Raw genomic sequence first — 13,569 nt, 5'->3', positions numbered from 1 at the left:
TTATTGTATCCCTGATTGAACGCAAGGTGGCGCCCTAGACCGCCAGTGCGCCACATCAAACCCCCATCACATTGAGAGCCGTGCTTGGCTGGACAGGGATTGCCGTTGTTCTTATGCCACGCTGCAGTGTATCTGCCAATACGGCATTTTCATCTGAGAGGCTGGAGGGCAGTGCTGTGGATGTTACAAAGGCGATGGCATTTCATACGTCTCGACGGAGGCACTGCAGCAGCTCGCAGGACTAAGGGACCCCGTTTTTAAAATGAACGTCCTGGCACCAGGTATGTGTTCCCCAAACCGCCGCCGGACCCCGCAATGGCGGACTGCACCGGTGCTGATACTCCTCTGCCTGGCAGGCACGGCGGGCGGGCAGGTCCGTTACTCTGTTTTGGAAGAACTAGGGGAGGGTGCGCAGGTGGGGAACGTGGCTTCCGATCTGGGAGTAGACGTAGGCAACCTGCACAGTCGTAGATTTAGGCTGAGTTCCGACACCCCCATTCAGTATTTCGACATCAATTTAGAGAGCGGCATTGTTTTTATAAAGCGGAAAATAGACCGAGAACAACTGTGTGGCAAAAGCGCGTCGTGTGTGATCAATTTAGAGGCTGTGATGGACAATCCTCTGGAGCTGTACCGAGTGCAGGTGAACGTAGTCGACGTCAATGACAACGCGCCCATTTTCCCAGTGACTGAAAGACGTATATCTATTTCTGAATCAACAGCCCCTGGGGCACGTTTCCCACTGGAGGGCGCTGTTGACCCTGACGTTGGTACAAACTCTTTGCGCTCCTACTTTCTCAGTACCAACGATTTTTTTACAATCGACACTGAAAGTGCCAAAGATAAAGAAGTTAAGTCTGTGCAGATGGTCTTGAGCAAAGCACTTGACCGGGAGCAACTTTCTGAAGTCCACTTGACCCTCACCGCAGTTGACGGAGGGACTCCGGAAAGATCCGGAACTGTGCAAATTCTCATCGAGGTCCAGGATGTGAATGACAACTTTCCAGTATTTGATAAAGCAGTGTACAGGGTGACGCTGGTGGAAAACGCCCCCGTTGGCACATTGGTCATCCAGCTCAATGCTACTGACATGGACGACGGACAAAACGGCAACATTTACTATTCATTCACTACCCTGGATTCTTTACATTTGAAAGAACTATTTAGTATCAACCCTGAGAATGGGGAAATTCGAGTTCGTGGGCAGATGGACTTTGAAGAATCAAATATGTATGAAATCCATGTTCAAGCTCAGGACAAAGGACAGTTGGCGATGAGCGGACACTGCAATGTACTCGTAGAAATCATCGATGTCAATGATAACGCGCCAGAAATTAGGGTAACCTCTGTTTCCAGTCCAGTTATGGAGGACGCCAAGCCGGGGTCTGCAGTAGCATTGTTTACAGTGACCGATAGGGACTCAGGGGTGAATGGGCAGGTGCAGTGTGAAGTTCCGGCATCCTCTCCCTTCCAGATTGAGTCAAAGTTTGAGAGTTACTATTCTTTGGTCCTCAAGAATTCGCTGGACCGGGAAGCCGTCTCTGAGTATAATCTCACTATTCTCGCAAAAGATGGCGGCTTCCCGCCTCTGTCCTCTGTTACTTCTATTGTGATTTTGGTTTCTGACGTGAACGATAACATGCCTACATTTTCAGAGTCGCATTATACAGCTACGTGTCGGGAAAACAATTTGCCAAGCTCTCCAATTTTTCAAGTTTCTGCAACAGACCTCGATTTACAAGAAAATGGCCAAGTCAGATATTCACTCTTGGGAACCATCGTGGGAGGCATTTCTGTCTCCAACCTGTTGTCTGTTCACTCTGAAACTGGTAACGTTTTTGCTCTACAGTCATTTGATTATGAAAAAATACAAGCAATACAGTTTTTGGTGGAAGCAAAGGATTCTGGGACACATTCTCTAAAAAGTAGCACCAACGTCACACTGTTTATTGAAGATCAAAATGACAATTCTCCCATCATTTTATCGCCCCATTTAGACAGCGAAAAATTTCCTGCAAACCTGGTCCCACGATCATCGAATGTCGGGCACCTAGTATGTAAAATAAGAGCCGTGGATGCGGATTCTGGGTATAATGCATGGCTTTCCTACGCACTAAAAGAACCCTCAAAGACAACACTTTTCAGAATTGGTCTCCACACTGGAGAAATTCGAACTAACCGACCCTTTTCAGACAGTGACGGAGATGAGCACCAACTTATTTTCCTGGTTATGGACAATGGCAAACCACCTCTATCAACAACAGCAACCCTTGTTATTTCTCTGGCAGACAGTCACCAGGAAAGTATCTCTGATCAGAGACATGAGTCCAAGGCTGATGCCGCCCTCACTAACCTGAACGTTTATCTAATTATCTCAATAGCTTCCATCTTAAGCATTTTCTTGCTCGTGGTTATGTTCTGCGTGGCTTCCAGAATTCTGAAAGCCAAAAGAAGCACTGAGGAATGTGGGAAGCCAGAAGTACGCCAGAATGTTACCGGGAACTGGTCCTATAGCACAAATCAGCAGTATAACTTGTATTCAACAGTGGAATCTTTGCAAAATGACCTTAAAGCTGAACATCTGAATGCCGGTATGCAAGTCAATGGGGATAATGATAAACGCGGGTATACTGCTGTCCTCGTGCAGAACCTTCTTGGAATGGACCATGTGATGAAGGTCCAAAGAGAGGTAAGAGTAATTACCTTTCTTTGATGTTTTATGGAAGGATTTAAATTAGACTTTGTGTACTCATGTGATTCGCTAGTTTAATTTGTCTATTCAAGTGTAAAATGGGAAATATGCATTTTTGTAGTTAATTTCCGGTCTGTGATTGTTAGAGCACCATAGGAAAGCACAAAGTATGGACGAATAGGTATCTATCATATACTATCAAATACATATATACGTGTGTGTGTGTGTGTGTGTGGATATATATATATATATAGAGAGAGAGAAAACAGATGCAAAGAATTTGTGTGTGTGCTCATATAACTATAATAATAAACCCTCTGTTAAACGTCCTGCCTGAGGAAACACATGTTTACTTGCAATTACTTTTAATTGAGATATTTGCAATATTTCATGTACCCAGTGTGTTGATATACCCTTTCCCGTTGTGAACGTCAATATGGCTTTGTTTTTTTATTGTCATAGATAGAATGAAAATGGTAGTAAATAATATATTTATATCCAACCTGCTGAAAAAAGTTTATACAAACCACTATGAATCGAGTTATAAATCATGAAGCATGTTCTGAAAATGCAACTATTTTGATACAACACAACACTGGAAATACTTAGTTTGTTATATGCAAATAGTGTGTGTAAGCATCTTTCGTCTTGGAGTATAATGTCGGTTGAACTCAGAAATAACAATATTTTTTAATCCAATGAAACAATGAAGACATGATTTGAAAAAATCCAGGATTGAATAGAATTATAGCAAATTCTGGGAAGTATTGACTTAAACATTTTTAAGTTTCATTAGGCGGTTTACATGTAGCCCAAAGTTTGCCATCTTCCTGGCACCACCAGTGGTCTTTGTTGTAGGGTTGTAGGTGAAACATCCACGTTGGTTGACCTCATTTATTTATTTATTCGGATTTGTAGCGTGCGCAACAGAACGGGGGCATGGTGGCGCTTGTTACAGACAAATGTTTGTTACAGATAAATGGACATTTGCACTCAGGGAGGCTATTCTTTGTAGCACATACTGTGCTCAGGTAGATGGAACAAGATGGTCATGCTTTGGGCCTTTTCCAACTCCTACATTTCAGGGTTGGAGTAATTTAGTTCAAGTCTGCATGAACATTCAAGTTGGGATGATCAAAAGATTAAACTCCTTGAGAAGTGCATATCTTGTTTGGGTGTTTTCCCAGGGTTGCCTGGCTATATCAGATTGTTCATGTCCGAAGTGTCTGGCAGTGGTTTCAATGGCACAAAGTGGTCAGTTATGGGCCTTCTGTTTCTCATAGGTGTCGGTGTGGATGTGGTCAAGTGTCTGCCTTCTGTGTGATTCACGGGTCCTTTAATCAGTGCAACATTGTTCATGAGAATGTTATCACCAGGTGATTTGCCAACAGGTGCATTCAAAAAAGTTTACAAGCCAGTGAATATGACACAAATGATATAAAAGCATATACAGCCTTGATTTATTGCCCCGTTCCTTCTGTTCTGATGGCGTTCTTAGATGAGAACAGCATCATTGCTATCACTTCTTCTAAAATATTGGGAAATTACATGGATAACTGTGTTGATCAAAGCAGTTTTCATATGTAAACCAATCTTTCTATCGTTCACTTCTTAGACGTCTTCCATTGATTCTGGTCCAACAATGACTTGCAGGTTATTGCATTTAGAGTGGATTTTCATGTCTTCATCGTTGCTGTTCAGGGGTGGAGGAGCAGGCTTGTAGCTGATTTAAACCTATTAAGACCCTAGGTATTCGAATCGGTTCAAATGATTCAATTCGTTTGGCGTTGAAATGATTTGAAAGTTTCAATTGTCAATTCAAATGGCTAGCTTAGCTAAGCATAGTTTGCTCGACTGGGCCGAGACCGTTGTCACATTTTTTAGTTTCCATTTCATATGCTTTGATCTGATTTTGGTTTCATTTAATGATATTCTGATATTCACCCTTTTTTTCAGGTGAAATCAATTCACTTTTGATTCAGGCAAATTCAAGCGTACAAAGCCATCTGAAAGAAGTGCCAAAGCTGGGATCAATGTTGAAGATCCTGAGTCTTCCACTCATATCATTTTGTCTCTTTCTGTTGTTCTGATTCCTTCTTCACTTTTACTTCTTTATCTTATTGGGAAATGTCTAAAACCCAACAAAAATATTTGTCTTGAAACAATTCTGCTGTTTTTATGCTCAATTTAAGAGATTGCGATCCACCCATTTTTATTTTCCTTAATTCACAAAACTTAACCCAATGTTTTGTTGATGTAAGAACAGCACAGTTTAACAATGATTGCGGTTCTGTTGTGTGGCCAGGAACATGATCTGTAGTGGCATTTGGAGATCACACATATTTTAAGTGCTTTGCTGTTGTCATCGAAGCATTAAAATGCACAGTTATGTGAAGGCAGAGAGAGTTGAAGATGGCTGAAGAGAAATTGTGTTCAGTAATTTATCCAGTAGCTTGAGTTGACATCAATGCTATTTATAATATCAAATAAAATCAAGCACGTGGCATAACCTTTGCAAAATAAACAGAAAAATAACAGCACCTTTCTGAGAAGATGCACTGATAAAGATTTATAATTCGATGAAAGTTACATTGTAAAATATTACAATCAAATAAATTAAGACATCTTAATTATAAAAAAGAAAGTAGCATCTATTAGTTGTATCATTTAGCTTGCACCTAGAAACTGGCATCAGTGCACACAAAAGTTGTTTCTATTGAAAATACAAAAGTTAAGGATCTAGATGGGTTCTTTCTACTAGTGGAGAATGAGTAGTTGTACTAATCTGCAGTTCTGTGGCCAGTCAAAGAGAAAAAGCTAAACATTAGTTATGGTCTCAATAAATGCAGATGCATGGTGTAAGGAAGGCATGGTATCAGAAGCACGACAGACACAAGGAATAATATTCAATGGTTTTTACTGAACTTTGCATGGGTTAAAAAACGCCTATTTTGGACCTAATTACTAACGATGGGAGCAAGCTACGACCATCAAAATAAAGAAAACGCTGTCCTAGTCACGTTGTGTCAAAATAAAAGATTGCCTATACTAAAAAAAAACTATTGCCAAACCTTACTCTATATAACAAAAGGGTGTGGGATGATGACGTGTATAACAAAATGAAAAGGTCCAAGGGGCTCGGTAGTTCAGGACCACTGAACAATAGCTTTCTTTCCCCATGTTTCATCACGGGTCAAGGTGGAACAGGAGTCAAGCTTGGAGTACACTATAAACTCATTGCACATAGAAGCAGTCCTGTACGCAAGACAGGGTCTTCCTAAGCAAAGTCTCTTTCAGTTTCGACCAAGAGTCCTTCCACTTGGAAACAACCTGCTGTACAGTTCACATGATTTAACTTTACATACTACAAATACTTCAGGTCCCCCTCCATCGGGCTCAGACCTGTCTCGTTCCCTTTTGACGTGGACTTCCCTCAACCGGGCTGAGGTCCATGTACTTTCTTACAAATGTCTCACAAGTAAAGGCTTCCTTCGATCGGGCGTAAGCCTCTTCAGCTTAATGGTCAATAAGAAGATCGAAGCCTTTTGATTGTGCAAAAGGGATTTGTTGTGCAAAAGGGATTTGCTTTAACCTTTGCATGACCACTTTGAATTTAGTTCATTCAATTCTGCACTTTCACTTTCACTCAAACGCTCTGTCAGAGACCTTCAACTGGGCACCCCAGGTGCCAGACAACTCTGCAGTAGCTTATCCTTCGGTCTTTTTCTGTACCTCTGCAACTCCCTCTTGCCACTTAGCCTCCACTCGCATCTCTCAATATGGGCATTTCAAAACGCTGTTCATGTTGCAACAATCTTGCCACTCGCAGCCTTCGCTTCAAAGCACACCGGTATCTGACAGTTCCCTCCGACTCACTAGTTACACAAAGCTGCTTTATCCCTCGAGCAGACGTGCAGGAGGGCCCTGGAAATCGAGCACAGATTTCGAACCTTCACTCAGTATTCCTGCTAGGTTTTGCTTGTGATGTTCACCGACAATTCGGAGATAGTTGATTACCATACAGCAGGGAAAAGGCAATCTCCCCTCTCACTGCCGCGTTCGGGTCTGCCACCACTCTTTTGCGATACTGCTGCCACCATGGAAGTTTTGCTCCTCTGTGCCTTTTGCGTCGCTCCTCGCCTTACTCCCCAAATGTTCTCACGGTTCTCTCTCATCAATGTTTGCACGAGGGTCTTCCCCCCCTCACCTCCCGCCCTCCCAGTCAGGCTCAGACCCCTCTCAATTTTCAAAGTCTAAAGTTTTGTACCTCAAGCCCCATAATGCACTTCTGGATATTTTGCTCATCCTTTCTTGGCATTTTCGTAGTTTGGGAGCAGCAGGACCAAAAGGGGGATCTTCTGCCTGAAGTCAGGGTCCTACCACCTGCCCATCCAATGCCTGAGCTCTCTGGTTTGGCGCAGGGGAGGAGCTCTGATGTGGGTGCTACCATGTAACTCCAGCTGCCCCTGGTTCAGGCTTCCTGGAAGCACAGCTTCCACTCTTCGCTGCAGCCTCCTCTGTGCTCACCAGTCCAGTGTCAGTATTTCCTCCTCCAGGCCTTCCATGTTTTCTCTGGCAACAATGGTCTCCCTCTGTTGTCTTGGCACCCTTCAGCATCCCCATCTTGCTCCACATGCTGTTTCTGGCTGCTGCTTTTATACTCCCAGCTAGAGTTGATTGGAGTCAGGTGTGAGTAGTTGTCCCTCCCTGCCTGATTCTGTCTGACCTCATTATCAAGACAACATGGAGGCTGCCCATAGGAATCTATTGCTCATTGATGCCTATGGGTTATCCTCGTGACTCCCATCTGTCCCTTCTTCGTCCAAGTAGTTGGACTTCTAGAAATGAAGTTGGGATTGTGGGAGTTGTAGTTTTCACTATTCCCGGAAAATTGTTTTTGGAAAAAAGGGGATAGTTTTGTTGTTGTAGTACACGAGGTAACATATGTAATTTCCTTCTCCCGGTTCCCCCATACCATCCTTTCTGAGATGGTACTTGTTGGAATTATGGAGGGGGCAACGGGGAAGGATTCATAATAACGTATAAAGGTAGAGAAAGTGTTGGAAAGGGGGGAATACTGCGTCTCACCATCGGATGTCTAACCCCCACTCCTCAAGGACCCCTCACCAGGCAATCTCCCGCACTTGTCCACCCCCAGGGTCTTGATCCAAGGGCGATGGCCTAGCCCATGCCACCTGATAAAGAGATCCCCAGGATTTGGACAGTGAGACACCCTCAGGTTTCTCACAATGGACATTTCTGTTGGACATTTTTGTATCTGCTGCCAAGAACAGGATCTAATGGCTGGTGTCCCCGTAAATATCTCTATTGCACAAATTCTGCTGGTTATCTGCTGGTCCAGAACACTGGTGTAGTGTATCAGTACTGTTATCAAGCAGTTTAACAGCAACATTGCAAGCACGTTTAAAAGCAAGTATAAGAATCTATGTTACTGCTTTTATCCATTACCAATGTTACGACAGTTGAAGCTGCCTCACCACTGCTAATGCTAGTCTTGGTGGGTAGGGACTCAGAAAATTGCAGTGTGTAGTGGCTTTTGCATGGAAACTGGATGAGCCCCCTCCATTGGTAAGAGCTAAATTCCTACCAAGCATGTACATGCACACAATCCTTACACCATGAGAAATCTGAAGTTTGGTTACTACACATAGGCAGCCCAACCCATCATTATGGTTTCAATGGTAAGCATTCATCGGTGAATTACAACTTTGAATCTACCCAATTTTAGGAAATAACTGATTTGAGTAGGACCCTTAAAGACATAAGCCTGACTTTTTCCTTACATGTCCCACATCACAAGAGGAAAACACTCTCTGGGATGCCAGTGTTTAGGTCAGTAGTGTATTGAGAGCCTTGTGCATGCAATGACAGCCCAACGTTCCCTTTTGTAATGTCATTGTCTTGTAAGGCAAGCCCAAAAACCCGATTAGCCCAAAAATCTATCCAATAAGCAATAAAAGTGCACGAGTAGCAAGAAAAACAAATGTTTCTTACATGCAGCCTCTACCGAGAATAAAACAAGCATCATTCAACGTATCTCATTAAATGGCGTGTTTTATAGGAGTGAGTGACATCGCAGCTTTAACAATGTTTTGATATTCATGTAAATTAGTATTCTCCTGACTGGGCAGTAGCTGCTGTCCCTACAGAAATCTATACAATGCCTCGCCATATTGGCCTAACCTACACCTCCTGATCAAATCATTAACCTCCTCTTAGTTATGACCTAATACTCTATTACTCAGGTTATCAAACTGCTTTATTTTCATTGGTTGTTGTAGCTTCTTGCCTTTCGCGACATTCAGATCATCTCCCCATTGACTATCCCACCCTCGAGTGTTCTATGGAGGGTTTCTTCACCTTCATTAACCAATCATTTTGTGAGATGCAGACAGTGTGGCAACAAAAACGAACACCTCAGCACTTTCTCATGGGACCCAAATGTTGGCACCCTCTGGACGTTCTCAGCCTTGTGACTCTAGAAATACCAGTTAATATTGTGATTTCTCTTCAGAAACATGTTTCATATCCTGGGACATATCCTTCCTTTCCCATCATGAGAACACACAACCTCCTTGAGTCACTTCTTGAATACGGCTTGAAGACTGTGTACAAATCTTGAATATGCACTTATGTGTGGGTGAGTGTGGGTTGTATTTGGTTCTTGTGAATATATTTGTTTTAGGGAGGTGGCACAATATTTAATACACCCCTCACCCTTCCATGGCCCCCTATCATATTCCCTACATTGAACAAGTGCCTCCTTACTTCTGTGGTCATGAATTCCTTTTTCTAATATTCTTTGTCAAAATACCTGTGGTGCTTGGTGCTTGTAGCTTCAATCTTAGGTGGGCATTTTCCACCAGGGGGCAGCGTGTCTCCTGCCTGATCAGTTGGGACTGGCGCACATCTCAGCACACTACCGTATTCTCACCAAACTGTGGCATTCGCCTTGCAAGTTTTAAGTGATGTGTAAGAACATTATTTGTTATAATTACAGTTGTTTAAGGTTTGGGCACCTGCTGCACCCACTGCTTCCAACCAATCCCTGCACGGCTTTTCACATCTTCACTCAAGGGTTCTGACCTTGTCTCTTGCAGCATCTAAGACAACTAGGAATGAAGTGTATCTTGCCACTGGAAATCTGAATGCCTCTCTGCGGCCTAATTTTCCAACTACTGCAAAAGGCTTCTTTTCGAAATGCATTTTAGGTTAGAATGGCAGAAACTCCAGCTGCAAATGCTGGCTTCCCAACATAAATTCCTATATGTTCCATACTATTTTCTATAACTGTGATCTATTATACTTCTATGAACTGCTTTTCAACTATAGGAAGTGCCATATGTCCCCTTCCTTTACTTATGAGTTTATGCAACTTTTCATGCGCTGCTGCGTACTAGTAAGTGCTTACATTACTCTACATGCTTTGCACTCTCAATATGTTAAATGCTTCAGGTTTCAACTCTATTTCATCATTGACTGCTCTCAGAAAATCATCTAGCCCTTTGTTAGGTTCACATATTTCCTAATTGTAATGCACCATAGCAATTCCAGATCCCTTGCCCAATCATGCATATATTTATGGACCCCTAGCTTGATGACATTTCTCAAATGTCCCTCCCCCTTTGTATAATCCCACAGGCTACATAATAGGAATCTACAATCTCCACATTGGTGACCAAAGTGTTCCTGGTGGGCCAACTAGGTGCTCAATTTGTACCATCTTTGTCTTTGCTTTTATCCCTACCTCATCTGTATAGGTGTTTACATCTTTGCGAAGAGAAGTGGCATCTCTTTTTCATACTTCAAGCACTGTTACACTACTTCCTCAGGACACACAACAGGTCAGTACAACTTGATACAGACACCAAATCATAATTAAGTGGATAACAATAGGGAAATGTACTTTGCCTGTGACTGTTCACCAGTTTGACAGCCAGGAAAATTCTTCGGCCAACCAATCTGTTTCTTCAACAATTCCTCCTTCTACTTCCATTCCTGTCTGTAGATTATGGAGGACCGTGACAGCTATAATGAATGAGCCATTGTCTTGATCATTTGGGGGAACATATGTGCAACACATGGCCCCTATCTTTCTACATGCTCCTCCCTCATGGCTGTGAGGAAGTCTAATACCAGGTGGTTTTGCAGTGTCATTATCCGTATGGCCCTTAGCTCTTCTCGCACGGTATTAAGGCCATGCTCTGTTGCATTTGCTAATTGCACCATGTTGCATCATACTATTTGTAGCCACTTGACATTTGTGGCTGCTTGTGCTCCAAGAGCTAAGCACAAGGTGAAGAATAATTCCATCTTGGAAAAAATTCTGTACTGTGTTGGTATCTTCCCGAAGGCATCTTCTGACTCCTTGCTCAAATAGTTTGACCTCTTGCCATGTGACAATGTTAATGTGCTTCTATTGTCTTGGGCACTTGGGGGCAATGAAAGGGGACTGGGAGTGTCCATTTGCGATTGAAAGGTGTCTCTCAGGAATGAGTAGAACAAGTGCATGAAGAGTTACAATGGAGCACAACCCATTCCACGATGGTGATAAGTGAAAACAATCCTTGCTTCCACACTGCCAGAATATATCCATGAGAGTGTAATGTTTGGACACTAACCTGTCTCGTGCAGCAATTTACGAGGCAATTGGGGAGTCCCCTGAGGCCCCTAACACCTCCCTCCTCCCTAAAAGGGAATCGAAGGGGTGTGCAAGGGATCCCAGGGAAACCCTCCTGGGGGAAAAAACCCTGCTGGAACGGATGAGAAGCTGGATCGGTTGCGTCTCCGCTGGCTGCAGCTCCTCAAGATTTACAGGATTCACTGGATCTGGTCACTGTACCTCGGCGAAGTCCTGATTTAAAATAAGTAAACGAGAGATGAGAGAAGGAACTAGGTACAAGAGGAATCAATATAATGATTGGGTAAGTACCTAATTTGTCTGGAAGGGGGGACTATCTGTGGACTGCGGAACGGGAAGGCTAGGCAGGATGGTAAGGCTGTAGGAAAGAGTAGAAAAGAAAAGGTAAGCATAGGTATGAGGGATAGAATAGTAAACCCCCTAGTTGCGAACTCACGTAGCGTCTGTAGAGAGTAGCGACGCTCTGGGCTTCGGCTCCGCTGGACCATATCCGGAATCCGTGAGAGAACGAGATGACGTCAGAGGACATCTGACTTGTGATCGTGAAAACACTGCACCGTAACCCAGAGGATGAGAAGCCATCTTGGAAGAGGGGAAAACGGCGAGTGCATGCAATCTCCAGCGTCGCCACAGGGAACGCCGGTGCCAGCCAGTCGTGACAGTATGTCCCCTTCCGAGGGTAACACCTCCAGGTTTGCCCGGATGACACCTGTGGAAACGGCGAACCAGTAAGGGGGCGTGAACTGCTGAAGCTGGTTCCCACGTACGGTCAGCCACCGAGTAACCCTTCCAGTGGATCAAATACTGCAGTCGACCGCGATGATAACGGGAATCACAAATGCCCGAGACTTCGAACTCCGGACCTTCCGTAGTAGCCACTGGAGGCGGGTAGGCCCTTATAGATCAACCAAAACGATCCGATTTGTGAAGTTTGAGTTGCGAAACATGAAAAACTGGGTGGATCCTGGACCAAGAAGGTGGGAGCTGTAACTCAAAAGCCAAAGAACCTTTTGCTCTCAATACTGTAAAAGGACCGAAATATTTCGGGGACAATTTAGAGGGAACCAGATGTCTGGACAGAAACTTTGCTGAGAGCCAGACCAAATCCCCCGGGACAATCACTGGAGTCGATGAACGATGCAAGTCAGCATAACGTTTAGAATGCTCTTGAGCTTCCAGTAATGCGGTTCTGGCCAAAAGATGTCCCTGTTGAATGTTGCCCATTAGGGCGTCCACATCTGGAAAGGCCGAAGCTCTGAGAAGAGATGAGGAATAGCAGGAAGGATCGTACCCATAGGTACAGTGAAAGGGACTAGTTTTGATAGAAGCATGAAGAGCATTATTGTAGGCAAACTCTGCCAAGGGTAACAAATCCTTCCAATTGTCCTGTGCCGCTGATACAAAACAGCGCAGATACGTTTCCAGAGTCTGATTTAAACGTTCAGTCTGCCCATTAGTTTGAGGATGGTATCCCGAACTCAAGGCTCTCTTTATGCCTAAATCAGAGCAGACTTGTTGCCAATATCGAGAAATATATTGGGAACCTCGATCTGACACTATGCTGTCAGGAAGACCATGCCGGGAAAAGATGGAGTCTATGAACTGTCTTGCCATCTGTGGAGCTGTCGGTACTGAGGGTAGAGCCTGGAAATGAGCCAATTTGGTGAAATAATCCACTGTTACCATAATGGTTGTATGATCTTTAGACACAGGTAAGTCAACGATAAAATCTGTGGAATTCAATTGCCAAGGACGAGTAGGTATTTGGGCTAGAGCCAGCTTTCCCAATGGTTTACTACGAGGAACCTTGACTTGCAAACAGATTACACAGGAAGAGACGTAATCAGTCACGTCCCTTCTTAAGGTTTCCCACCAGAAATGTCTCAGTATGAGTTCTTGGGTACTGGCTATTCCACGGTGTCCAGCAACCATAGAATCGTGACACATGTGCATGACTTCCTTTCGGAGCAGGAGTGAGGGAATGTACACCTGATGACCCCGGTAGAAACATCCGTCTTCGAGACTTAGTCCCCATTTGTCTGCCTGACCTCTAATGGAGTACATTAAGACTAGAGTTTGGGCTGCTGCATAGTGGAGGAAGTCCTGGACCATAGAAGTGAACGTAGCATTAGGAAACAATCTCTCGGTCTGAAAACCAGATTTGCAATCAGGATCTCTACGAGATAGAGCGTCAGCTTGAAGATTGGTTTTACCT

General features: G+C 43.8%; 1 protein-coding gene across 10 annotated transcripts in view; it reads left to right on the top strand.

Moving 5' to 3' along the window:
• Positions 1 to 13,569, top strand: part of LOC138582670 (protocadherin alpha-C2-like) — a 935,357-nt gene that overhangs the window by 382,939 nt on the left and 538,849 nt on the right. Inside the window, exon 1 of one of the 10 annotated variants that reach the window (XM_069654197.1) lies at positions 136 to 2,689. The exons of the other annotated variants lie outside the window; for them this stretch is intronic. Coding sequence (XP_069510298.1) covers positions 263 to 2,689 — 2,427 coding nt within the window. The 5' untranslated portion in view covers positions 136 to 262. Of the gene's footprint in view, positions 1 to 135; positions 2,690 to 13,569 lie in introns of those variants that run through there. 10 annotated transcript variants of the gene reach the window in all.

The sequence above is a fragment of the Ambystoma mexicanum genome, chromosome 3q (genome assembly GCF_040938575.1).
Source record: "Ambystoma mexicanum isolate Mex_15411 chromosome 3q, UKY_AmexF1_1, whole genome shotgun sequence".
Taxonomy (NCBI): Eukaryota; Metazoa; Chordata; class Amphibia; order Caudata; family Ambystomatidae; genus Ambystoma; species Ambystoma mexicanum.
This window is presented reverse-complemented; position numbering and strand designations above follow the sequence as displayed.